This window comes from Coturnix japonica, chromosome 9 (genome assembly GCF_054131305.1).
Source record: "Coturnix japonica strain WE chromosome 9, WE-NBRP24, whole genome shotgun sequence".
Taxonomy (NCBI): domain Eukaryota; kingdom Metazoa; phylum Chordata; class Aves; order Galliformes; family Phasianidae; genus Coturnix; species Coturnix japonica.
The window spans coordinates 2,253,060-2,278,647 of record NC_140671.1 but is presented as its reverse complement, the minus strand read 5'-3'; the positions used below and the strand labels follow the sequence as shown (position 1 = coordinate 2,278,647).

Here is a 25,588-nt window from a genome sequence, read left to right as displayed (position 1 = left end):
AACTGGTATGTTCTGTGTTAATGACAGCGGCTCTTATACAGCCAGCAAACTTCTGTGCCTGTTACTTGTTGAGTAGCTTGGTTTTGATTTTGCAAGTTTTGTGATGCTCGCCATTTTACTGCGTTTACTATTAAAATAACTCCTTGTGATCATCGACAGAAGCCTTTAGTTGTGGGGAGCACAGGCCTAGGAGTGAGAAAGCACACAAGCAGCTAAAGCACACCGTGCTTTTAAAAGGTAACTTGTTTTTTAATTGTGAAGTTTGGCAGTGCTGAAATCACACGTAAACCCCAGCCTTGCATCGGTTCAAAGGTCCCAACAGACACAAACTGCTTCACGTGGACAAATCCCACTAAACCTGTGCTCAATAACTGCTGGACTTGGAGGTGCAGGTGACCTCAGATCAACCACTGCAATGCCCCTATCTGGGTCTGGGGCACTCTGCTGTTGTTCCAGCAGCATCTTAAGCTCTGAACATACCCGACTGTTCAGCCTAGAGAAATGAAGGTTGCGGGGTGACCTCATTGCAGCCTTTCAATATCTGAAGGGAACTTACTCCCAGGAGGGGAGTAAACTCTTGGAAAGGGCTGACAATAGCAGGACACGGGGAAACGTTTTTAAGTTAAAAGAGGGAAGATTTAGGTTGGATGTTAGGGGGAAGTTCTTTACTAGGACAGTGGTTAGGGATTGGAACAGGCTGCCCAGTGAGGTTGTGGATGCCCCGAACTTGGAGGTGTTCAAGGCCAGGTTGGACGGGGCCATGGGCAACCTGATCTATGGGATCTCTATGGGGATCTATGGGGTCTCTATGGGGATCTATGGGGTCTCTATGGGGTCTATGGGGTCTCTGTGTGACTCATTGCCGGCGGTGCCTTTAAATGTTCAGGCTGCGGCCCCCAGCGCCTCAGGTGGCCGCCGTGCAGTGCCGTGATCCCCCGCTGTCTCACACCGCGCCTGCGCGGCTACGGTCGGGGCCGGTGTTCCGCTCCCGTTGGTGCCGTTCGTTCCACACAGCTTTGTCCGAACAGACCCCGAGGGGCTGCCGGAGAATCGGGGTGACCCCGACCCGCTGGATACGAGGGGTGGTGGGCTCAGCTGGCCTTAAGGTGGATCGGTGTTGTTTAAGGTGGACTCGGCGTTAAGGTGGATCGCGTTTAAGGTGGACTCGCCGCCAAGCCGCGCCTGTGGGGCGGGCAGGGCCGGGCTTCGGCATGGGGAGAAGCTTCTGAAGCAGCCGACGGAGGAGCAGAGCCGGCCGAACTGAGGAGGAGATGGGGGAGGCCCGCTGCTAAGAGCCAACTTCTCCCCACCTCCAACGATGAGCAGCTCGCAGCCCCGCAGACAGAAGCGGCCCATGGACGGAGGCGAGGCGGGGGAGCGGAGCCAGATGCCGAGCTGCCGAGGGGCTGACAGGAGAGCGGCTTTCCCCCTCCAACGAGTCTCCAGCTCCTGACTGCTCATAGGGAGGGAGGTGGGGGGGGGAGGCCGTTCCGTCGCCTTTTGACTGGGAGAGATTGAATTTTACACAAGGGATCTCCTCCATCACCGCTAACAGCGTCGTTTCCCGGCCCCGAAGTTGTCCCGGCCTCGGTCCCCCCGCCCGCAGCGCCATGGAGACGGTGGGGAAGTTTGAGTTCAGCAGGAAGGACTTAATCGGACACGGAGCCTTCGCCGTGGTTTTTAAAGGCAGGCACAAAGAGGTGAGCCGGCCATAAAGCTCAGTTTTACTGTGTTTTTTTTTTTCCTCATCTGGCTCTTACCAGGCTCCGGGTTGTGGCTAAACGGGGCCCGCTTTGTCCTCGCCTCCTTCCCGACACGGTTCTGCCTCTCACCGGGTGGAAAGGAGCTCGTTGGAAAGCCAGCTTGCTGCGGGCCTGCCAGCGTTAGGGCTTGGGATAAGCCGTGGTTCCCACAGTGTTTATTTCTAGTGGTTAAATAAGGGGATAATCATCAACAAAACCCCAAACCTCGGGTTTTTCTTCTTGTGCTGGCGCAGCTCGGGACAAAGCAAGTCTGAACATGTGTTGGGGTACAGAGCGAGGCCTTTGGTGCTGCAGGACACCTTCAGCAGTGCCAGCACTGCTCACCCAGCATATACTAAGGGGGAAATAGGCTCTGAATTACACATGCACTTTTCCACTTTCAGAAACCTGAGCTGGAAGTAGCTGTGAAATGCATTAACAAGAAGAACCTGGCAAAATCACAGACTCTGCTGGGCAAGGAAATTAAAATACTTAAGGTAAAGGCCGACGGAGCTGTTTTCTTCACTCTTTGTTACCTCTGCCCTTTGTTGCTTTGAGTTTATTGTGTTTGTTTAATATTTTTTCTAGGAACTGAAGCATGAAAACATTGTTGCCTTGTACGACTTCCAGGTAAGAACATTCAATTCCAGCAAAGCATTTGAGATATGGGACGGGTTGAGCGGAGTTTTTAGTGTTTTGTTTTTTGAACAGATGTTTGTAATTAACTATAGGTGTTGTGGGGAAAGGGGCCTTCCCTCAGCTTAGGGGCAGCTCTGTTGTTGTCTATGGGCTGTGCTATGGAGGCTGAAACTCGTGCAGCAGGGAGTTGGGGTGGGGACTCCGGTTCTTGGGATGCTTATGCAGCAAAACTCAATGTGTGGTAAAGGTGCTGGGACCTCTTCAGTTCTCAGAACATTACAAACAAGACTGGCAGGAGTTGCTTTGGGTTCTTTTGCCTTTTATTTTTCTTTCTCTGCTCTGAAAGTCCCATTTTTTTTCCCAGGCACTGTAGAAATAACGTGGCTATGACTTTGTAGCATATGATTGCCCTCCGTTCCTCAGGGTTTCCATCAGCGTTTTTCTGCCGTCCTCGTGGCCATCACTAAGTGTTCAAACACTGAGGCAGGCGTTTTTAGCTGGCTGTGGTTTCCCGCAGCTGCTTTTCCCCTCAAAACCAGCTCTTTCTAAAGGACTTTACAACCCGATTGCTGCACTCACTGTTCCCGTAGCGTTCTGTGAACCTTCCCCGTGGCTCAGCATGGTTTTATTTCTCTGGTATTAGCGATGCTTTAAGAAAAAACTGCAGGATCTGAGAGTGATGCGGTGTGTGGGCACAGCCTGCGGGATGCGGCCCAGTCTCGAATCCCGGCCTGGTGTCACGAGGCCGCTGTTTGTTGACATTCCTCCTTCTCCTCCTATTGGCTATGGTGGCTCTGCGTCGAGCACAGCGTGACACCAGCCATGCCTGCTGGGTGTTGTAGTCCCCCAGCTCTGAGGCCTGTAGGCTTGGGGGGGCGTTCCTGGAAAATGAAGGACATGGTGGTGATGAGGGCAGGTGGATGAGGGGGAGGAGGGAGGGTTGGAGTCCCCCAGCTCTGAGGCCTGTAGGCTTGGGGGGGGGGGGTTCCTGGAAAATGAAGGACATGGTGGTGATGAGGGCAGGTAGAAGGGGGGAGGGTTGGGGTGTTCCAGCAGGAGGACAGGACGCTGGGAACAGGATCGCTTCTTGGAAGTGCTCTCTGGGTCAGAGGACACCTGTTTGCTGCCCCAGTCGGGCAAGGAGCTGGGGCGGCCCTGAGCTCGGTTACAGGCTGGGGTTATGTTGGCTGCCAGCACCGTGGTGCATTCCTCTATGGCCTGGGTGACTTGGATTCTAGGGCAGAATGAGGTGATGGAGGCTGTGCTGGGGGGATGTGGCACTCCACAGTGTGAGATTACCTCTGATGCCACGAGCAGACCCAGCCAGTCTGCACAGCTGGGGTGAAATGCCCTCACAGTCTCGTGCGGGCTGGAAGGGACCTTAGAGATCATCGAGTCCAACCCCTGGGATTCAAGCTTCCTGTGTAGCAGAGCGGCACTTCTACCACTTGTGCCAAATGCCCTGCTCAGCCTTGCTCTGTGTGTGGGAGAATATTACCTGCAGAGGTAATAGTGCAGTGCTGCAGAGGTCTGGCTCCTGCCTGGCTTGCCTTCCTTTGTGGGAAAAACTATTGCTTATTCATCTTCATTCACAGCTGCTTCGTTCATAGATGCACATATGTTTACCCTTGGAAATGTCATTGTGGCAGTTACCAGCTCTTCCCTGTAGGTTTTCTAAAGCTGTGGAGTTTTATCCTTCTATTACAACATCGAAGAGCAAAAAGGAAAAAAATAGCTACTGTGAACCTTTCTGTTGCTCTGTAGCTTTGTATGTCATTGTGTTTTGTCTTCCTTTTCTCTACACATCGTCTCAGCAGTGACTTTAAAATTTACTCTCATCTTCCTTGCACACAAGGAAATGGTTGCCAAACCCACAGTGGCTGTAAGTCAGCGATTGCACCCAGCGATGCTTTCGTTTGCGTTTTCCTAGTTACAAGTTAATGCTAAGAAGGCCTTGTACAAATCAAGATTTTTTTATATAATGCCAGATTTGCATCAGACAAGCACTTGCAGAGCTGATATTTAATACTAGCAGCAGCTCATGCCACTGCACACTTATTTTATTCTTCAATTTGTGGAAAAATCTTCATGTTCCTCCTTTGTTCATAAATACTGACAAAGGCCTATGACAAATACTATGACAGTATCAAAAAATAAGGCATGTACAAGGGATAAATTAGGACTGGGGAATGTTTCATGCACAGCAGTGCAGTGTCTGGACTCTTATAGATCCCCTTGCCAGAGTCCTAGGAGCAGCACCATTATGTGAGAGCAGCTCACAAAATGAAATATGCATGTTTCCATTATTATGTGCTCACATATTAATGAGAGATGCTACGAGTAGTTGAGGAGCCTGAAGAGAGAACCCCTGCTCAAGAAAAGGATATAAAACATTTTGTTGTCTTTCTAAGAGCGCTCTGTGTTTAGAGGCTGTGCAGAGTTGTGCTGTGGGTGTTTCCTAGGCACAGGAGGTGTTTGGCATAAAGTGAAAACTAGATTCCTCTCTGTGCAGGGTGTGTTAGTCGCTACTGAACAGCTGCTCGCTCCTCAACTGGTTTGCAGAGGTTGGGATTTTCCAGGCTGAGTGCAGTAATGCAGAGACATCTGGAGAGCAGGAGTCTTATTGCTTTTAGAAGAGAGCCCATGAGTCCTTGTTCCTGAAGGTGGAAATTAATGACAACAAGGATACAAACAGCTATTTCTGCTGTACAAGATCTTGATTTGGAGCAAGTTTCTTAAAGGATAGACTTAACAGTCATAACTAATCCTTTGGATGTTCAACAGCATTTTTCCTATATGAAATGGGAAGAGGGACCGCTTTCCTGAGATATGTGCAATGATCTGAGCTTCCTAAGGGAGCTCAGCTATGACTGTTTATGTTGGTATTGCTTTTTAATTAATTCTTTATTTTGGTGAGTCTGGTTGTAGAAAAGTAGCTGTTAATATCACCCAGGACGTGACGCTGCTGAGTTTCTAACTCAGCCTTGGTTACCTGAGGGTCTGCTTTCCATAGTTCTATGTGGAGTTGGCACACTCATCAGTTAGGGATGAGCTCAGAGAAATGCTGCAATCACTCGTGCAATAGACTCACCAAAAACGTGTGTGCTGGGGTGACTGTATCACCTGGAGCACCTGCTGAGGAGTCAGGGACCAGGGAATTCTTGCAGTGCAGTTTTTCTTGTGCACATGGATTCAGGCATGGGATGGAATGAAACATTCCTTGGCTGAATGACTAGTTACTGTGGGCTGCTCTTTGGGGCCGTGCTCTACAAGGCTTATTCCATTGCTGCTTTGTATAAAATCCCTATAATCAATAGGATTCTGGCTGTTATGACTGTGATATTCTACTCTCTGCTTCATTATCCTTTTCTGATGCTGCCTTTAGATGCCAGTTCACCTCCTGTGTCCCCTGGCACTGCTCACTGAGCAGCAGTGTCCTTTGGTGTGCCCTCCAGCACTGCTTGCTCCTGCTGCAGAGCTTTGCTGATCTGCACGATGCCAGATGAATCATTGGTGCTGCAGTGACACACCTTCCCCACCACCCCTTGTGCCACCTCATGTGGGATCTGCTGTTCTTTGGGCATTACTCCTTGGGTGCCGTGTCTCAGGAGACAAAGCTCTGCTGTGACACAGGGGATGACTAAGGAGGTACTACTCTGTGTTGGGGAGATCATACCCCTGAGGTCAGGCAGGCTGCCTGGTTAAATCCTGCTTTAATTCCATCCCTGAGTGAGGCTGGCATGTTGCCTTGTGAGTGGGTGTGCAGCACAGGCTCCCCCGCATGCTGCCAAGCAATCCTCCTCCTGTTTGTGTGCGGTGTGTCTGCTGTCCTGCTCTGTCAGCATCCTCGCATCTGCTGGGGGGTGTTACTCTCACTGTAGATTGAGCCTGCCTTAATTTAGAGCTAGAAGGGGGAAAGGATGGAAAACCCATCTGCTGCCAGTAGCCCTGTAGGATGTTGGAGAGTTTAGTGAATCAAAATGCCTATGTTTATGGCAAGCAGAGTGCTTGATGGTCTAGAACTTTGTTTTATGTTGACTTCACTAGCTGAGTACTACACTGCGCAGGTGACAGAAACATCTAGCAAATGTTGACCACTAAATATAGACCTGAGGGGAGTCATTGGGCTTTTTTTAGAGGGAGTGGTTTTGCTGCATTTCTGAAGTAATGATCCCTGTTTTACTCATCCTGTATGTAAAGCACATCGCTGCGTTCCTCTCACGTGATCAGGATGTCATGGGAGAGCCAGCAACCTGAAAGGTTAATAGCCTTTAGAGCTCCCGTGGAAGGCAGCATTACTCAGACTATGGTGATGGATTAAGGAATGTTTCCCAAGAGTAATTGGAAACTGGTAGGCTGCTGTGTTTGCAGTTTGGCAGCGAGGCTCTGGTAGCAGCTGAGGTGCTATTCATGCAGCTCTTCCTTAAGCTTCACCAGTGTTTCCTTTAGGAAAATTTCCTCTGGTTGAGTCCTTGTGATGGCTGAACACGTTGGGTTGGAATGGGTGAAGCAAGGTGGTGGAAATTTGGCAGATGGATGGGAAGAAGTGTCTCTTAAGTATGTGGACAGCAAGAATGCCCCTGAGTGGTGGCTGAGCAGGACTGAACTCAGTCTATCTGCCAACAGATAACTTCAGAGCTTCTTTTGTGCTGAGCATATTGCAAAGAGGTCCTTTAATGGTGTGAATGTCTCCTGCTTTATGGTGTGCAGGCCTTAAATGCCACCACAAATGTGAAGGGAGGTTCTCAAAATGCTGAGGCTGTTTTGGGGGGAGGGCTGAGAGAAACGAACCCAATTCTGCATCACTGGTTGCTTAGGGCAAAAATGTTCTGTCTGGCTGCAGGAACACCTGGCTTGTCTCCTAGCATCAGAATAATGGGAGGAATTAGGTCAGCAGAGCTGGCTGGCATAGTAAAGTCAACCAGACTGTATGTTTCAATTGCAGGGAATGAAAGAAGCTGAATTTCAAGTCTTTAGAGATCTGACTTAGCAAAGTGTGTTACATGGTCAGGCCAGGAGAGGCCTACCAGCACTCTGGGTACACCATGGTGGCCAGCAGTGCTGCACGGTGAGGCTGTGTAAGGCAGAGCTGCAGTGTGTCCCTCCAGAGTTTTAAGGCATATCTTTTGTTTCCTTTGTGAATGCTTTGTAATGTCGCTGCAGGCAGAGCTAACAGTTAGGTAACTTTCTCATGGAGGCTTTTTCGTTTGTGTGACTGATAGGTATTTTCAATTTAACTGGCAATTGTAGCCAGTGTGTTAAAACGTACTCCATTTTCTTCCCTTTTGAAATACTGCTGCAGGTTAAAGCCCTGTTTCTCTGGCTTCTGGTAACTGGATATATTTCCTATTAAATTAAGACTGTTTTCTGAAAGAAAAGCCAGACTTTCTCTTTACGTTCCCTCTTATAGTGCTGTGAGTGTACGTCTGCTTTCCTAAATGGGTGTGAAAAGGAAGCCAGCAAGGGCCAGCTAGTCATGCAGCAGCCATATAAAAAACAGAAATCCAGTGTGGGATGGGCCTCTGGTTTCTACAGTTGCATTAAAAAAAAGAAAATATCTCCTTCAGGGTATCAGATTAAGCATTTATGGGATTTGCTATTAAAAAAATCCAAGCTGTTCCCATCTCTATTAGTAGAACTGAGCTCACTGATTCTAAAATCAAACTTCCAGGCTGAGTGGCTTTGCTTGGGCCTGACCCTCACTTGATAGGTATGTCTTGGTGCGTTGGTCTCCAGCTGAAGCCTTTAAGTCTTTAATTTGCTGTGGTGCATACCTCTGGTCTCACCTCGAAGCTCTGCTTCTTGTTGAACTTACCACTTCTCTCTGCTCTTATGACATTAATCCTTGGTTTGGTTTCTGTGGTTAACGTGAGATGCAGCTTGCAGCTTTGCCTTGCTGTGCTGTTTGTTCTGCAGAGGCCTGGCGTGCCCCTGAAGGAGCCGTGCTTTTCTATTGGGGCTCTGCAAGTGCTGCTCTCATGTCATTCAGTGAGTGCTTTGCTTGGCAGCCCTTGGTTCAGGGCCTGCAATGATCCTGTGTGGCAGGCTGCTGCTCAGTGGGGCCACGGCTTGCAGGTTGAGATGGATGAGCTGGAGCCCACCTTTGTGAAAGGGTGTGGTGGAGTTCCTTCAAATCTCAAAGGCTGAGCTGTCTTATAGCTGTCCTGCTGTTTCTATTAGCTGCCTGGCAAACTGTTACTCTGCAGACATAACACTGCCCTGTTCATTTTTAGGTGTCACGTAGTCAGACTTTAGGACTGTTGCCAGGGGATTTGATTGTTTGGGAAGTATTTTTCTTCCCTTCCTGAAGCCCATGCAGAACTAGAGGTCTTCTAGTTAATAACCTGCTCTGAAGTGTGAGCTGTCCTTGAGCATCTCTTCTGTTTCATAAGAGAAAATAGCATAGCACCTGGAATGGTAGGTAGGCTCTGATTTATTTTTCCTCCTTTGTTGTGGGCTCAAGAGGAATATGAATGTCTTCTACCTTTTTGTTTCGGATGCCTTTTGCTAAGGGTGAGCACTGGTAGGTGCTCCCATAATTCAGATTAACGTTGCTATTGTCTCTTATCTTGCTTCCGTTCAAATAACTACGTCAAGAGATAATCCTTGCATAGCATGAAGGTTTTCCTTTCCTCCTCAGAGGTTACCTTGGTCAAAGCAAGTTTTGATCTGAATTGAAATTGTACTCCTGAAGTTTTGCTGTTGACTTTTTTCCTCCCTTGAGAACTGCAGGTTCTGCCTGCTGTGCCCACTGCCACAGCAGAAAGCTTTTCCAGGTGCCTCTGGCCTAGTAGGTGGTGTCTGCAAAGCTGAATTCTGTTTGTTACAGCTGATGTTCGTGACTCAGTGCTGCATTCAGACGAGGGGTGAATAGAGCTCCGCTGCCAAAAGAGGCTTCGTGAGAACCTGGAGGACGCAGCGTGCCTCTGTGCTGAGGTTCTGCTGCAGCGAGTGGGGGAAGTGGCATTTAAAACAAACACAAACCCTTCAATGTTAAGCTTAGCTTTCAGTTGGTGTCAACTTTATCTTCCACTGCCAGGTTAACCCTGTGTTTTGTGTTTCTGTTCGGCTGGTACAACTGGTGAGGTCTAACCCTGTTGACAAAGGTCTGAGGCGATTATCTTTGCTTGGCAGCTGCTGCAGGTGCTGAGATGCGGCATTAGACAGTGCATGGTGGTGATCTTATTGGAAGTACAAAGCAGGAGCTGATGGGTGAAAATACAGCTCTGCTGTGAGGATTTGGGGGAATTGTGTAATTAAACAATTTTTCCCTTCCTGAATGTCTTTCTAAATCTGGTAGCGGGTTAGGAGCTGGGGTAGAGCGCAGGGGAGGATTTCTCTGCGTTTCCTCTTGCAGCCTTTTTAAGCTGTGGCAGGAGGATGACTAAGTGTGGGTACACCCAGATGTTTCCCTTTGGACACACCTAAAGAACAGACTTTCCAAGAAGAGGATCATGCCACCTTCCAATGTGGGTGGAGAGAAAATATAAAGGGAGACGGGGCTGCTGGGCCTCAGCATCGCTAACTTCATCCCGCGCAGTGCCTCAGTGGGGCATCTGAACAAATGCTGTCCCCGAGCGATTTCTGCTGTGTTGCTAAATGAAGTTTCTTTATTTCTTTGTCCTCCGTCAGCAGATGTGTGTTATTTGTAGACAGTAGAGCTGTTGCCTGTTTTTACACTCAATTAAAGTGTAACTTCATTGCCGGGGCCTCCGCTGAAAGAACTTCAAGTCAGGCAGTGATCCAGACTGATTAATTATCAGCTTGATGTCTTTGGCAGAGGCCTTTAGTGTTGTTGTGGAGTGCAGTCTGTGTACTGCTGGAGCGCTGTGACGGAGAGAAGCCAGGGGGTCATTTCTGTGCAGGTCTGTGGGCAAGTGGCAGGGCTGGCCTTGGCTGCAGGGCTGGCACATGGCAGTAAGAGTCCAGAGTAATTGTCTGCAGCACTTGTTGGACATAAGCCTCTGCAGAAATAGAACAAACTGTGATGTCGTTCTTGTTACTGGTGTGGAAATGAGTCGTGCTTTTGTTTTGATGCTTTTCAGAGAGACTGGTAGCCTGCAAAGTTTGACTCATAGTGGTTTGTTTTTATTTAATCCTTGTTCTCCTAATGAACAGATCAAAAGTACTGTGAAGGATTAAAAAAGGGAAAGGAATAGTTTCTGCTGCTGAATCAGCTTAAGAGAAGTCTATCAGCCCATTTGAGAAACCAGAGACCTCTTTCCACGCTTGTTTCCTTTGTTAGCCACCACAAGCTACTGGCTGAAGGCTTGTGCCAAGTGTGACTTTGTTTCTAGGGCCATTCCTGAATAAATGTTTAGTTTCTGTGGTAAAATTCCTACGGATCTGAGTCTTGAAACGCTGAAGTTGCAAATATGGAAGTTGTCACATCCCTGCTATAGGCATCTGTGAGCTGAAAGTGCTGAAGCCGCAGTGGGGTGTGCGCTCAGTGGGGTGCTGGCTCCCATAGCTGCGTGCTGCTGAAGCCTTGCCTCAGTTCACGTGGTCTCTGTGCCCACAAATGGGGTGTTTCTTGAAAGAAGTAAAACTGGAAGGCATTGGGCTCCAGCAGTGTGCTCATGGGTACCAGCAGCTGGCAAACTGAGAGCTGACAGTCCCTGCAAAAGAAGCCCCCTGCAGTGCCATTGGTGTTGAAGTTGAATCCTTGGTGCCAGTTCCATTCTGCACTGTGATATGTTCTGCAGTTTAACGGTGTAGCCACGCTTCCAGTTCTCACTTGTGGGCATTTTTCCAAATCAAAGAAGGCAATTTCAGTTCCCACCAGAAACAATGGGTACTGAAGACAAATTTGGTGAGGCTCGTGTTCTGCATAATCAGCAAAGAACGCTCCCTAATAAGACTGGGATGGGCAGAGGGTGCTGTTGCCAGCAGATGGTTGGGGAGTTACCTCCTCTCTCTTGATTCCTGCTTGGCAGTGCCTTATCTCCTCACCCTGTGCAGTGAGATGAACCCAGTGCAGTCACTGTTGCTAGGGAGGTTGACCAGAGCATCTCCCTTGCCTGCCTGGGTCCTTATTTAACCCCGTCACTGTACACGCTGGTGACTAAAAATCAATGACTTGCTTTATGATGTGTTAGCAGTCTTTAAATAAAGCACAGAGGGAGAATAACCAAGCTATGCAGTGCATGCTAGTTGTTAGCTATAATGTAGAAGATACTAGTATTAACTTCTGAACTTAGCATATGTAAGCTCTATTGCCTATTCATTTTCTAAAGAGGTAATAATATATTAGGCTTCACTGAGCCTTGCTGGCACTGTATGAATTAATGGGTTAGAGGTGCTGCTGAGCTGTAGTGTCTACAGCCTGTTCAGCAAGAAGTGTCTATGGGAAGTACAGTTGTGGTACGAGGAACTGCTTGCAGGCTGCACACACTGACCTGGAAACTTGCTGTGAGCCTGGATGCCCAGCTCAGGGAGCTGAAAGACACAATGTCCCTCAGAAACCTTGGCCATCTGCTCTTCCCGTTAAGCACCTTTCCTGCATGGGGATTGAAACGCAGGTCCCCAGCATGCATTGCTCTTATCTTTTTGTTCCAGACGAGGGCTGCTCATGTGGGCATAGCTGCTATAAAGGTCTGTGTTAAATGTGGAAATGATTAAGGCTCTAAGATAACAGCATGCCAGCATCTGCATTGTGTTTGGGTGTTAATCCCAGTAGCCGGAAAGGAACGTTAAGACCCAAACCATAATATAGGAGATCTGCTTTGTTAACAGGTGTATGCTCAGGAAAGAATAATGTGCTTAAACTGGGGAGTACATTAAGTGCTTGATGCTTAGAAAGGAAGTGACCCTTCAGTAATCAACATGTAACAAAATTCTTCCAGTATCTGTTACTTAGGGAGCATTTCACCTGTTTGAATCCAAACAGAACTGCTGTGAGGCATGTAAGTATTTTGATGCATAAATCTTTCCATTTTCTCTTTCCCCAGGAGGTGGCAAATTCTGTCTACTTGGTTATGGAGGTGAGTGTCTTTTGTTGTTGTTGTTTCTTTTTTAATTCAGTGTGAATTAAGCAGAGCAGTTTATTGCATGTGAGGTGCTTTCTGCTTAGCATCACATGTGGTACTTTTGCTAATCTAATCTGCAGCTGCATACCTCTGAGGACTGGAGTGGTGTGGGCAAAGATAGCAGTCAGTGGGGTATTTCATATTGCTGTTGTCAGAAGGTCATGCTGGTACAGGTTTAATCAGTTGGATCCCTAATTTCCAGGGCCAAGTAGGTGGTTCTGAGTAGTAGTAAGCACTTCAGAGATGTGTAGAAAGAAAACTGTGCACACAAAATAGCTGCAGAGCTTTTGCATGTTTTCTTCCCTCTTCAATCTTCCCTCTAAGGTCTTGCTGACTTTCCCTAATAATATGGAGCACGTTGTGGAGAGTTTCAGTTTTCAGCTATGGCTGCTCCTGAATTTTCCTTAGCCAGCTTGCTGGTGTTCTTTCAAGTGATGACCTGTCTGTTCTATTTTGGTGTTGCCTTTCTCTTTGTGCCTGAACACAGATGTATACACATGCACACCAAAGCTAATTAAAGCTGGTTTATCATTATGCAGTGTAGCATGTAGGGGAAATGTGACACAAAGGGAGCCTATTGGAAAAGCTTTTTTCCACCACTTAATGAAAACTTATTTTGATGTGTATGTGATTATTTATCACCTGTGATCCTAGTCAGGTCTACTGAACTTAAAACCTTCTGATTTTCTTCACATTAACTGAGCTTTCTGTTCTCCTTCTAGTACTGCAACGGTGGTGACCTGGCAGACTACCTTCACAGTAAGTAGAACAACATGGAGCGTGTCTGGTGTATTCAGAAGGAAACGCTGACTGAGAATCCATGGCAGTAAAAGCTAGTGTTGTAGCCTTTCCTATGTAGGTCGGTAGTGACTGAAGGATGTGGATTTTAAGGCTGCTGTAAGTAAAATGGGTATCTGCTGACTTAAAAGGTTGGGCACATTTTAACCCTGCTGGAGATGTGGTTGGCCTTTTTCTTGGTCATTGCAAAAAAACTATTCTCACAGAGGTCTTGCATCTCTATAGAGTTGGATTAAAACAGGATCCCAAGAATATATTCAGTTTTCTTCAATATCTTCCTTAGAAATATCCCCACATGTAGGACAGAGCGCATTCCTTATTTCACAGTATATTGAAGCTGACTGTGGCATAGCTGGTAGTGTTGTGGGGTGATGAAATCTTCAAGCTTCAGGATCTCTGAAGTAATATAGACGAGTATCTGTGACTGCTGTCTCAAAGAACCTGTTGGTGAAACTGAAGTGTGTCTTTGCCATTAAACTGAACAAAGCGTGCTTTCCATGTTATCCGATTGTACTGCAGAGACCTGAGCCTTGCAGGTTATTTTTCAGTGCAACCCTCTGCAGAGATGCTGCATGCTGCTGTATATGAAAATCAGTTTGTACCTGAATACCTCATAGGGTGACCTCATGAATTCTTTGAACAGTAGGAGAATAACATGTTTAAAAAGTTGCTTACTTCTCTGCTGGTCTGTGAGTCTTTTCATATTTTAAATTAGCTTTCTTGTTTTTTTGCGTGCTAACTAAAAGATTGCTAAATAGGAGGAAATAACTTTAATCTCATTTCTTGTGTAGCTCTGGATTATAGTTAAACAAAGTTTTGTTCATTGTTAAAATTTAAAGCTATTCAGCTGGATAATCCTTCAGGCTGCTTATTTGAGGTACACGATGCTGGGAAATGGCAGAAATTGAAGGATTAAAAGCTAAATTTACATTTGTCCTACAGCGAGTGTTGGTATCCTCACAGTGATTATTTCGGGCTTGGTGCTGGTATGGTGCACACTCTGTTCATGCAGGGTAATGAAATGTTTGTCTATGGATTTCAGATTTTCAGAGAGTATTGGTACTTAAGGCAAGTGAAGAAATGTTCTGCTTTTCTTGTGTTTTCTTAGTTTAAAATGTGGGTAAGATAGAAGTGACAGTAATTTATGTTTTTTTAGTATGGGTTTAGTATTCTTTTTTTATGTAGGTGATGGTGTTTTGCATTTGTTGGGTATTGCTGTGCTTCGAAAGCAGCATCTTTGGGATATTGTTATGAATACCAAGTGGAAATGGCTTTGTATTTGATACCTTCTTATTCAGTACAGGAGGTAAATGTAGACAATGCAGTGCTTTTCAAAGTAGCCAAACTTCAGTGTTGTCAGTGTTCTGGCAAGGCTTTAGCTTTTGGTCATGTAAAGTGAACCTTGTTGATGTTAAAGCACTGAGTCGTACGTAGCTTTGTCAACAAGCATGCACAAGTTAGAGCACAGCTTCTTGCAGGGTGGTTTCTAAAAACATGGGTTTATGGAAGATTTTCCTTCTCATACTGCTGCTTTTATGGGTGCTGTATTTTTTTTTTCTTCCTCTGCCCAAAAAACTGAAGCATTCTGTATTATTAGTCAGGCTGTTAGCACAGCTTACTTCCTTATTTATCAAATGCGAGTGCTCAGGGAACTGGTGGCTACTTTGAGAAGATGACAATGAATTATATTTGCAAAATACAACTGAGTTTTATCCCAATTTGCCTGGGATAAGATTTGGTCCTTCTGTACTTGAGTTGGTTTGGGTTTCTTTTAAAGTTTTTTTTACCACATCAACTGTGGTTGTCACTGGAAAACTGGAGGCTGTTGAATTTTATGCTAACTCTTTAACATCTGTGAACCAGTTGCCAGTAAAGAAGGAAGCTGAGCAGGCACAGTTCTCCAGAAGGAGGTGGACAGTAGAAGTCAGCAGAAAGAGAGCGAGTTATTCTCATCACTAAAGCAGAAATCTGGGTTTCCTAGAGCCTGGATGCTAATCTCAGCTCTTCCATGCTGTGGCTTTTTCCATTCCAGCACCTGCAGAGGAATTATCCCAAGCAGGCACTCAGTGATTTTTGGTGATGGTTTTCTCCTGAAACGAAGCTCATCTTGGAAAATTCTTATTTATTCCAGAGTATTTCACTGGATGAGCACAGGAGCTCAACTTTATTGAGCACTTATTGTGCTGCTTCAGTTATTTTGATAATTGCATGATCATATTTCACTGCAGCATCTACTTTCCCACTGACTCCTCAGACGATTTTGCTCTTAGTTCTTGCAGCACTTACGCAAGCAGCACATGCAAATCCACTGGTTCTCATTGAATGAGATGCTTGTAAGCTTCCCAATCCATGCTGCCCTCTAATTACAAGTATTAGGCAATATGGTAATTCTGTGTTGAATCAAAAGGCACTCTAATTCTCCTTGTCTTTATAACTGGACGACGTGCATGAGTGCACGTTTTAATGCAGCACGCATTTGTGTTGGATTAAACTGTCAGCCTCACCTCTTTAGTACAAGCTAAGACTGTATGTGCTCTACTGAACAGAGCTACTGTGTTGTTTAATGATTTCTCTTCTGGTAAGTGTTGTTCAAATGAGATCTTCCATTTAAAGCCATCACAGGGTATGTTTTAAGTTTACAGCGGTGGAGTCACACTGACCATGTGCTGGGTGAGCAGAGCTGGGGGAGTTGTAAGATGGACCCTGGATAAATCTGCCTGGCCTCTAGGGCATAAGTGTGGCTGGATCAGGGCTCTGTCTGAGATACACCTGTAAGAGAAATTAGTTTTCCTGAATAACTTCTCCAAGATGGAAAATGTCACAGTCATTAAGTGTACTCCAGTGCATTATCCCTGGATCAGCTGCCAAGCAAGGCCTGTGTGCTACGGCTTGCCTGGCAGCCCCTTACCGGGTGGAACACTTCATCTCTGCACAGAGCTGCCCACAAACCACCTTTTTTAGGTGGTTTCATCCTTTTTCTGTGCCTCAGGAGCTACCAGGCATGCAGGCCTTGCGCTGACCCGCAGTTGGTGTTTGTTCTGATCTACTGACCTGCGAAACGGCCTTTCCCAGGGCAGCGAGCAGAGTGCCTCGTCACTGAAGTGGAGCCCATGAAAATAAACACAAGGATATTATTACTTCTCAGGAACAGCAGAGTGAGGCTTGTGAAACAGTTCTCTGCAAGAATGTGTTGCTGACCACAACACATGCAGTGCAGGCTCAGTATTTTTCCAGCAGTTTTCTGGTGAGGATGAGAAATTGCCCCTTATTTTTTAATTCTATTTTTGCAGGGGCAGAAGTGCAAGTTTTCCCATCTGAGGTGCAGAGGAGACAGTGGGTTGTTTTATTCTCCAGATCTAAATTAAATGAGTGTCCTATATATTCTCCCTGTGCTGCTGGTAGTTGTCTATAGATCTTTTGCAGACCAACGGGTAAATGTTCCTGGCTTTCAGAAATCTTTTTGGTGGAGAATGGCTAATGCTGCTTCTCCTGGTTGCTGTAGAACAAGGTGACCTGATGTGGAATTAAATCTGTTAGGCTGAAGTAAATGAGAAAGATGTCTGTAGGAAGAATGTGTCAAAATGAGTTATGGGCAGTGCCCTGAAAAATCCACATGCTGCAAAGTGTGAAGGGACCAGGAGTTTGACCCTTCAAGCTTCCATTATGGGGTTTTGAATCCCTGGGCTTGAAGGTACAAGTGGGTATTCCTATCTGCTGAATCCCCCAGTGTCTCCTGTCTCCGACAGTGACAGTTGCACTTATTTCTCTGTCCTTCAGTCAGAGATTGCTGCTGTCATTTGGTAGACTGATAGGCTGAGTATGAGATAAGGACTCGTTTTTGTGTGTTGTGATGTCTGTTAAGGGAGTGAGGTAAAGGCTATGCCTCTGTGCTCCCTGCATAGCTTACCTTTGTCTATTGCTGAGGGCAGCTTCTTAATTTCACAGCCCTGCCTTGCAGCTCTACAAGTATTGAGACTTCATGCTACCGAGCATCTAACAGAACTGTGTCCAGATTTGCTGTGCTGCAGTGTGGTGCCTTCTCTGTGTCACAGCACATGGACCGGAGGAATCTCTGCAGTCTTAAATGCCACGTGTATCAGGAGCCTGACAGTTTTATGGGGTTAAGAGCTTCAGACAGAACATCTATGAAGTGGAAAAGCTGAAGTTCTGTGGAGATTGGTAACTTAAAGGCCTTATTTTATTCAGATGAATATTTTTTCCTCATCTTGGTTGAGAAATGATGGCCAATGTTGTGTTAGTCTTGTTACCACTAGTCTTGTTATGTAAAAGGGAAGGTAATGCCTGCAGAGATGCAGCTTGCTGCTGGAGCTGCAGGTCAGGACAAAGCTCTAAACAAAGCAGCTTCTCTGCTGGAGGCGAAACATACATAGCCAGGAGTTGGTAATTGCCTGCTAACTTAATAACGTTAAGAACTGCCAAGTTCCACGTTTTGCTTCTTGTCTGGGAGAAAATGAAACATCCTGTCCTTTCTGGACCTAAGCTGAGTTGGGCAGAAGTCTCGAACTCTCACTGTTCTGTGTAAGGGTGGTGATTTAACTGTTTCTGAATAGGTTTCCCAGTTGCAGCAGACTTGGGGAAGCCTTGTTAAAGAGCAGTCAGTGCTTTGTCCAGGAGGTTCAATTTGGTTTGGTAGACTTGTCTAAGCTGCCTCTTGCTATCTTTAAAATCTCTTTAGAGAACCTCCCCTTATTGCTGAAGAGTTCTGTTTGGATTCCAGCTGAGTGCCAGCTCATGAGGGAGGAAGGCCCAGTGAGGGGAGAGAAACTCTATATACACGTGCTCCCCTGTCACATGTATGAGTCCAGGGTTGGCTGATAGCCGTGGTGACATTTCAGCTCTGCTTGTGCCTCTTTCCAGAGCAGCGAGCTTTGGGAGTGGTGGGAGTCTTTCTGTTCTAAATACTGTTTAACTTATCTCTGTCCTTTGCTGTTTTCCCATGCACATATTTCAAAAGTTAGATTTTTAATTTCCTGTGTTGTGTTAAAGCTGCTTGCAACCTCATGTGTGTTTTCATAAGGATTCCTCCCTTCTAGCAGATGAAGTAGAGCAGCATTTTGAAGTTCCTGCCAGTTTGTTTTAAGGTCTTACTAGAGAGCAGCTGGAAAAACACTAATGCAGTCGCAAGTTATTTTCAGGGACCTTCTACAAAAGAAATTACTCTAAGTGGAGTGGTGCTTTCTTTAAGCCTGACTTGCTCGGTGACTGATAAGGAAGCAGGCTGGTAGCGCTGCTGGTCCTGTGGTTTGTTCAGCAGGCTGTTCCTGGCCTTGGCAAGAGTTTTATACCTGTGGCTCTTAGAATAACAACAGCTTGAGTTGCTTCAGTCTGATCAGAAGGTCCAGCTGAATATTATTTTAATCTCTCCATTGTTTCTTAGTTCTCACACCTTGTTTTTTAGGAAGCCCGTAACTCAGGAGAGTGAAGTGCAGTGGTTCTGTATTTGCAGAATTTGATTCTTTTTAAAATATGCTTATAAATAGACTAGGGGCCAATTGCTCAGGGTACTTTCATTAGAATTAAGCATATTCCAAATACCTAACACTGGATTTGGATTGGAGTTATAGTTTGTTTTAGTGGCTGGTGATGCACAAGGGATAGGCCTAGACTTAGGTTTCTATCCCAACACTAGAGATACCTGGTAGCACAAATCTAATCCTGTCTGTGTTTCCAGGTTTAAACAAGCTCTCCTTGAAGCTATAACCTTAGGTATCTGATTGCTGTTGACCATAGCTCAAAGGTGACCCTCCCAGTCATCAGGCTGCAGGCCCTGTCTGGCTGGAAGCTTCAAGCTGGCTGGCAGCTCCTGCTGAGGGAAGCCCTGAACCTCATCAAATGTCATTTTTGGGCCCAGCTCACAAGCCAAATTCAGCATCAGTTGCTGACCTGAGTTCACCGTAACCGTTAAGCTCTCAGGGCTGAAAACAGCCTTGGCCACAGTATAAACTAGGAATGCAAAAAGTTTCTTTTAAAGCCTGCTTTAGTAATTCAGAAGTAGTGTGTGGAGAAAAAAGCCTTATGTGGAAGGAAAGAATGCCAAATTATGGTTAATTGCTATAGAGTATCTACCCTCTGGGCTCTTCAGAGAACTACCACTGTAATTCTTTCATCTGTGGTTATTTTTTCCTCCTCTGTAGCTATGCGGACACTTAGTGAAGACACCATCAGGCTCTTTCTCCAGCAGATAGCAGGTGCAATGAAAATGCTGCACAGCAAAGGCATCATCCATCGGGATCTGAAACCACAGAATATCCTCCTCTCCTATGCTGGAGGCAGGAAATCAAATCCCAACAACATTCGCATAAAGATTGGTAAGACCCTGTTACAAGTGTCACCCTAACACCTCTCAAGGGAGTTTGGTTACAGATATGTGGCAAGCCTCAATTTCTTTTGGGAAATGTCTAGGAGGAAAAAAGGAATTTCCATGCTTTTTAATATGTCCTGATGTTTTATTACTTCCTGACTTAGTTTCTCTGCCAGAAATAGCCAAGCTCAGGTAACTTCAGCAAGTCTCCAATCAGCAGAGCTTGCTGTTCTGTCAGGACACAGATTAATGCAAAATAAACTGAGTGGGCCTTGCTCTGTTTCCAAGATGAACAGAACCTCCCTTTGTGAAAAACAAACAAAAAATCAATACTGACCTGCCCTAATAGGTTTGTAATCTCCAGGCTTACCAAGCAAAGAGCAGCTGCAGTGATTCATGTGCGTCTTTTATTTGAACTGAGGGTAAATGCTGGTGTCTCCAAGGCCTAAAACTTACTGCTCTTCTGGCTGGCTTTGCAGCATAAAGGAAGTCAGGGGCATCTCAAAGCAGATGTTGCCACAGTCTGAAGTAGAGCCAGGCTTCTCGGCTGTGTCTTTAAGAAATTCACTTTCTGCCTTTTTGGTAAGGAAAGGTTTCTGAGTTGGCCTCAGAAACAAGTGCTGGCTAATATCGCCCACAAATATATTTCTATCTGTCAGGTCATGTTATTGCTCACAAACTGAAGCTGACACCGATTAAATACAACTATTTCTTGCTTGAACCCTGCAGTGTGGAGAAAGGGCTCTCATTTAGTAGAGAAATAGTGTTCAGTGGGAAAGTTGTGTGTGGTTTTGTTTTTGTTTTTTTTTAATCTGCTGCCAATTTGGCTATGGCTGATGCATTTTGTGAAGTGCAGGATTACCTGGGAGGTGGAAGTGACTGGGAATTGTAGACACAGGAGGGCTCCATGGCTGCCCTTCAGCCTTCTTCCCACTTCCCTAAGAAACAAGTGGTCCAAGGAATAGCTAGCTATTCCAGTTAGCTGTTTATACTGTCACCTGTCACTGTGTCAGATATCTCCTGACTTGAAATATCTAGTAACCTTGAGAGAGTCTCTAAATATCATATGATCAGATGCTGAGTAACCTGCAAATGTAATGTGTTGGTATTCCTAGCCCCTGGCTATTCCATCTACCAGGTGAATTAATGGCTCAGCTTTTTCCCTTCTGAAGGAACAGCCTGTTTTTCAGTAGGACAGTTCAATAAATGTGGATGGTGGCAAGCAGTGGTTTCTCTTGGATGCTTGTTAACACTTTTCAATGGAGGGTAACTTTCAGTTCTGCAAATTGAAAGCTGAGATAGCAGCGGATGAATTGGCGAGTGTGAACTGGCATGCCGTCTCTGAAGTCAAGAAAATTCTAGCAGCAGACATTTTGGAATGCAGGCCAATAGATGCAGAAAGAAGTTATTTCTGGAAATTGTTGAGAATTTATTCTTTTAAGTACTTTAAGCAGCTTGGTTTTCCTTTTTCTAGTGTCTGCCTTGTGCAATGAGTATGTGGATGTTACTGCTCTGGGAGAGGTATTTGTCTTATGGTTCAGGTGGGATAATTTACCTGTTGTGAGGACTCACAGGAACTATAGGAATCAACAGTGAAGGTACAGGTTCTATAGAACTGCTGTGTCTGATCTTGACCCACCTCTGTTTCTTTTTGTAGCTGACTTTGGATTTGCCCGATACCTGCAGAATAATATGATGGCAGCAACTTTATGTGGTTCACCGATGTACATGGTAAGTGTGATTGCTTACAAGTTTTTCTGTACTGCTTTTGCTTCATCCTTCCCAGAAACGAAACTTCATTTTTGTTAGTCTTCCATCACCTAAAAGAGAATTTTTATTTACTTCTCTTTAAAAGAAAAAAAAAAAGGCAAAAAACCAAACATCTGTTAGACAGGGATACAGTTGTGGCTGCTGGTTGTATGTGACAACAAGTGCCTGTGTTGCCATCTAACTTTCAGGTGAGCTGTTTAAAAGTAAAACTGAACAAAACAGAATATTAATTTCTCTCTGCTCCCAAAGACTGCATCTCCTGGGGATGAGCAGAGCCTCTCTGCTGAAGGCACTGGGAAGTGAAATGTAATTCCTCTGCTACAAGCAAAGCAACAACAACAACGAGTAAGGGCCAGGATGATATTTCACACATCTGGCTGTATTTCAAGTGTTGCTTCCTTGTTGAAGAACCTCAATAAATCACTGCTTCAGCAGGCCTTTTTGAGGCTGTGGTTTCACAAGCCCACTGTCACTGAGTCTTGCAGTTGTTTTTGTGAAGGCTAGAATGTTGAAAGGAAGGTCCCAGTGTAATAGTAGTTTTGTGAAATTCTGTCTGTTCTTAGCTCTTCAGTCCTGCAAAATCCTCTCAGTCCTATGAACATGTTTAGACACAGATATTGCCTTTCTTGTTGACTTAACAGCAAAGTATGTTTTGTACTCAGGGTATTGATGTACATGGAGTCGATCTGCTTCTGTTTGCAGTTTGTTTCATTTGCTCTCACTTACTTCTCTACCCACCCTATGCACACAGATTCTTCCACCAAACCAACTACTTCAATGGTGGCTTCTTAGCTTGAGAAACAGATAAGTTTAAAAAAAAAAAAAAAAAGGAAGTGATCCCTTCCACTTCCTTTGCATGTTTTAGTCTAGAACCAGGCTGTGAGGGGGTGATCTGTTGGTTGTGTTCATGGAAGCTGTCAGGACCTCAGTGTTGCACTAAGTCTGCGAAACTAAAAATGATAAAACAAGGCTAGAAATAAGAATGTCAAAACCAGCCATGTAATAGTTCTGGAGGCTGTGGGTGCCTTGGCTCAAAGCAAAAAGCTGTTATAGAGCAGTTCAGGCTAAAGTTTTTAGAATTGCTTTGGGGACCATAGGCACGTTCTAATGCTTTTACGTCTGAACCCTTTAGGCAAAGAGTTAAGCTGGACTGTGCTGCACTGCACAGAAGTAGTGTGTTTGATAGTCTGTTCCACAGTACAAAGTCAAGCAAAACAGACTTCCTCTCTTTCTCTTTCTTTGAAGTCTGATGTTTATTTGAACTGTGCTATATGTGAAGATGATGTCATTTTTTTTCCCCTAGGAGAGTTTCCTGAAATGTCTATTTTTAGGGATACTTTTTCTTGCTGAGTCTCCTATGAAAGTAAATCAAAGTGTCTGGCTTTAAGGCCTGGAAGAAATTACCAATGACCTTTTGCTATTTTGTATTTTTAATTTCAAGACCTCTGGACAAGGAATCTCAGAGTGTTTAATGTTGTTTTCTAGTTACTGATAGGTTTGAGGGAAGTGCTGTAGGGAGGGTGAAACTGGGATTTAGGGGATATTTGAAGCTTGTCTCTATTGCTATTGTGGATCGCGTGCATTGGCTCTGGGAACATCTGCAGGAAGACAAGCTTGTTCCCTCTTAGCCCATTGCTGCTGTTTTTGCTTTGCTGCTTTACTAAGAAAGGCATGTTAACCACACCACAGCAAGCTTTTGTGGCTGAATGCCGATATGATCCACGTCTCATGAGGCTTGAAAACCCCATCTGCAGTTCTTGTCCTCTGGCTTTGCTTGGTGTCATCCCTCCTTCCCTTGTTGACAGGAGCTTGTCTGTCCCTAACTTTCTCACTGCCACTTTTTTCCATTACACGTGGCCTTTGCTCCTAACAGAGCTAGAAAATTGATCCTGTTCCATGTTGGCAGTGCTACGATGGAATCTGTTGTTACAAATGTGTGGGATTAGCAAGCCTGCCCTTCTGCTCCTCTTGTGTTGCTGCTGCTTCCCACGCATGCTGTGTGCTGAACCTACAACTCATGCCATGCTCAGCCTCTGGAGCAGGCCTGGGAGAGAACAGCCAAGGACATGGTGAGGGGTTGGAAAGCTGAGTCTGAGGGCTTATACTGCTGGACTGCAGCACATAGATTTGGCTTTGAAACCAAACTGTGGCCTTAGCAGCAGGCTCTGGAGGTTAATTAATATGATATGCTCAGGGTGGGACAGAATTGTTTCCCCCCAAAAGAGGTGTAACAGCATAGGGGTTTTTAAAGTATATTGGTGATTTCTGCTCCTTTTCTTGCAGCTGTCAGAATTATCTGCATCTTTTGTAAAAGACAACTTATGTTCTCTCCCTAAAAAGGCACCAGAAGTCATTATGTCTCAACATTACGATGCCAAAGCTGACCTCTGGAGTATTGGAACCATCATTTATCAGTGTCTGACAGGAAAGGCTCCTTTTCAGGTGAGTTGTAAGGTTTCTGAATCATTATTTTTTAAATCCATTATTACTATTTACTAAATCTACTTCTAAAGCATCTGTAATCTGTGTTGTCACACGGAACCAGCCTTGCCCTTGTCTGTCAGTCCAGCATACTGGCAATGTGGTATTTTATGTGTTTTAATGCTGGAAATGATACCAGGAGATGAGACTCCTTTCTCCGAACTGTGTGTCAGTGAGATGTGTTTCATGGTTATAAATCCTTAGGAAAGGTTTTCTCTTTAGGAAAGTTAACACAGACCAGCCAAAGCAGTGGTATTTCCAGGCACACACTTAATATTTTTTCTTAAATAAAGTATGTTTATGACTATGCTCAATGTATATCCAACAGAATTACAAACACCAATTGTGAAAGGACAATTGCAAGTTAATGTTAAGGATGATTGGGTGGTAATGTGTAGCAGCTAAAGTAACTTTTGTTGTTAGAGCAGCTAATTAGGTTCCTAGCTAAAGGATCTGATCTGTCATCTCACAGCAGTCCCTTCCAATGTGAAGCTGATTAAGTCCAAACTCCTTCAAATACAGTTCAGTCTGGTAAAACTCCACCCTGTAATTTATGCCACAATTGCTGAGTTAGAACATATCGGTTTTGAAAAGCATCTTCTGATTTTAAATTTCCAATTGATGGAGAATTTATTTCAACCTTACACAAGTTGCTTCAGGATTGTTTCACATACCTTTAATCTTATATACAGCTGGAGTTAACCTAGACTGTGTGTTTGTCTTGTTCCCAGTCATTAGTGTGACAGAGTACATTGTATGTTAATTAGATTTTTCTTCCATGCCCAATGAGATCTGCAGTACTGTGTCAGGTGTTTTCCTTGCTGACTTACAGCATAGCAGAAAGATGCTCAGGTTGTTGATGCTTCTTTGCTCATTTGATGTTTGATTTCTGCAGAGCTCATTTATCTAATCCGTGGAAAAACAGGAAACCACAGATTTGCATACTGATGTCAGTTCCAGTTCATGGCAGTGCTTTGGCTTCAGATCAGTTAGGGCAAATGTGATGTGGCCTTTGCTTTTTTTTCCCCTCATGTTCTGACTTCTCTTCATCCTGTCTTTTTTTTTTCTTTCCTTAAAGGTGAGGAGGAATATAATCTATGCTCATGTATTTGGCCAGACTTCATGTGCTACAGGATTTTCTGAGCTATAGCTCCACAGCTCTTGACAATTTCATGAGACCTTGAACATTTGTATAGTTATACAGTTGTATGTTTTGTTTTAATTTTAGAGCAAAGAATATTTTTCCTCTCCCTCAGGGTAATTTTTTCCCTGTTGCTGTGTATGCCTCTTCCATTTCAGTGCATTATATTATACCCACCAGCTTACTCTCTATTTAGCATAAGGCTTCATTTCCTTTGCATGTTTCCTTTTCATAAACATCCCTACTAAGTAGATGGAAACTCCTGAATGGCTCCAATTTGCTGGCTGCATCCACTTATTGTTAGAGTTGATATCTTTGAGTGGAGAAAATGACTGCTGGGATGAAAGAAAATCATTTGTTCATTAAGGAAAAAAACAAAATGGAGGTGGAGAAAGCAAGCTTTGACCCTGTGTGCATATGGGATTGTGCCTTCCACCAGTTAAGGCTCCAAGAGAGCCTTTCAGTCTCTAAAGGCCCATGATGTTGTACTCCTTCAGGTGGTGTTACCCTGCACCTGTGTGACTATCACAAGTGTTTTTTTTCACTTAAGTTTTTCCATTTAAAATATATCATACAACCTTGGGGCATCTGATCTCTTTGAAAAGAGTTGGGTAGCCTTTGTTATTGGTCATTGAAGCATGTCACAGAAATGTTCATCTGGAAATGT

General features: G+C 45.0%; 1 protein-coding gene across 9 annotated transcripts in view; it reads left to right on the top strand.

Annotated features, from left to right (window-relative positions):
• The first annotated feature begins 945 nt into the window (after positions 1 to 945).
• Positions 946 to 25,588, top strand: part of ULK1 (unc-51 like autophagy activating kinase 1) — a 66,813-nt gene continuing 42,170 nt past the window's right edge. For 6 of the 9 annotated variants that reach the window (XR_014931946.1, XM_085509382.1, XM_015877645.2 and 3 more), the window contains exons 1-8: positions 946 to 1,700; positions 2,147 to 2,239; positions 2,331 to 2,372; positions 12,332 to 12,364; positions 13,132 to 13,168; positions 19,363 to 19,536; positions 21,187 to 21,260; positions 23,640 to 23,741. Coding sequence is in view for 8 of the 9 variants with exons in the window: in XM_085509382.1 (XP_085365508.1) it covers positions 1,611 to 1,700; positions 2,147 to 2,239; positions 2,331 to 2,372; positions 12,332 to 12,364; positions 13,132 to 13,168; positions 19,363 to 19,536; positions 21,187 to 21,260; positions 23,640 to 23,741 (645 nt within the window). In the remaining variant the exon portion in view is untranslated. Of the gene's footprint in view, positions 1,701 to 2,146; positions 2,240 to 2,330; positions 2,373 to 12,038; positions 12,117 to 12,331; positions 12,365 to 13,131; positions 13,169 to 19,362; positions 19,537 to 21,186; positions 21,261 to 23,639; positions 23,742 to 25,588 lie in introns of those variants that run through there. The other 3 variants (XM_085509385.1, XM_085509384.1, XM_085509383.1) reach the window with 2 other exon arrangements.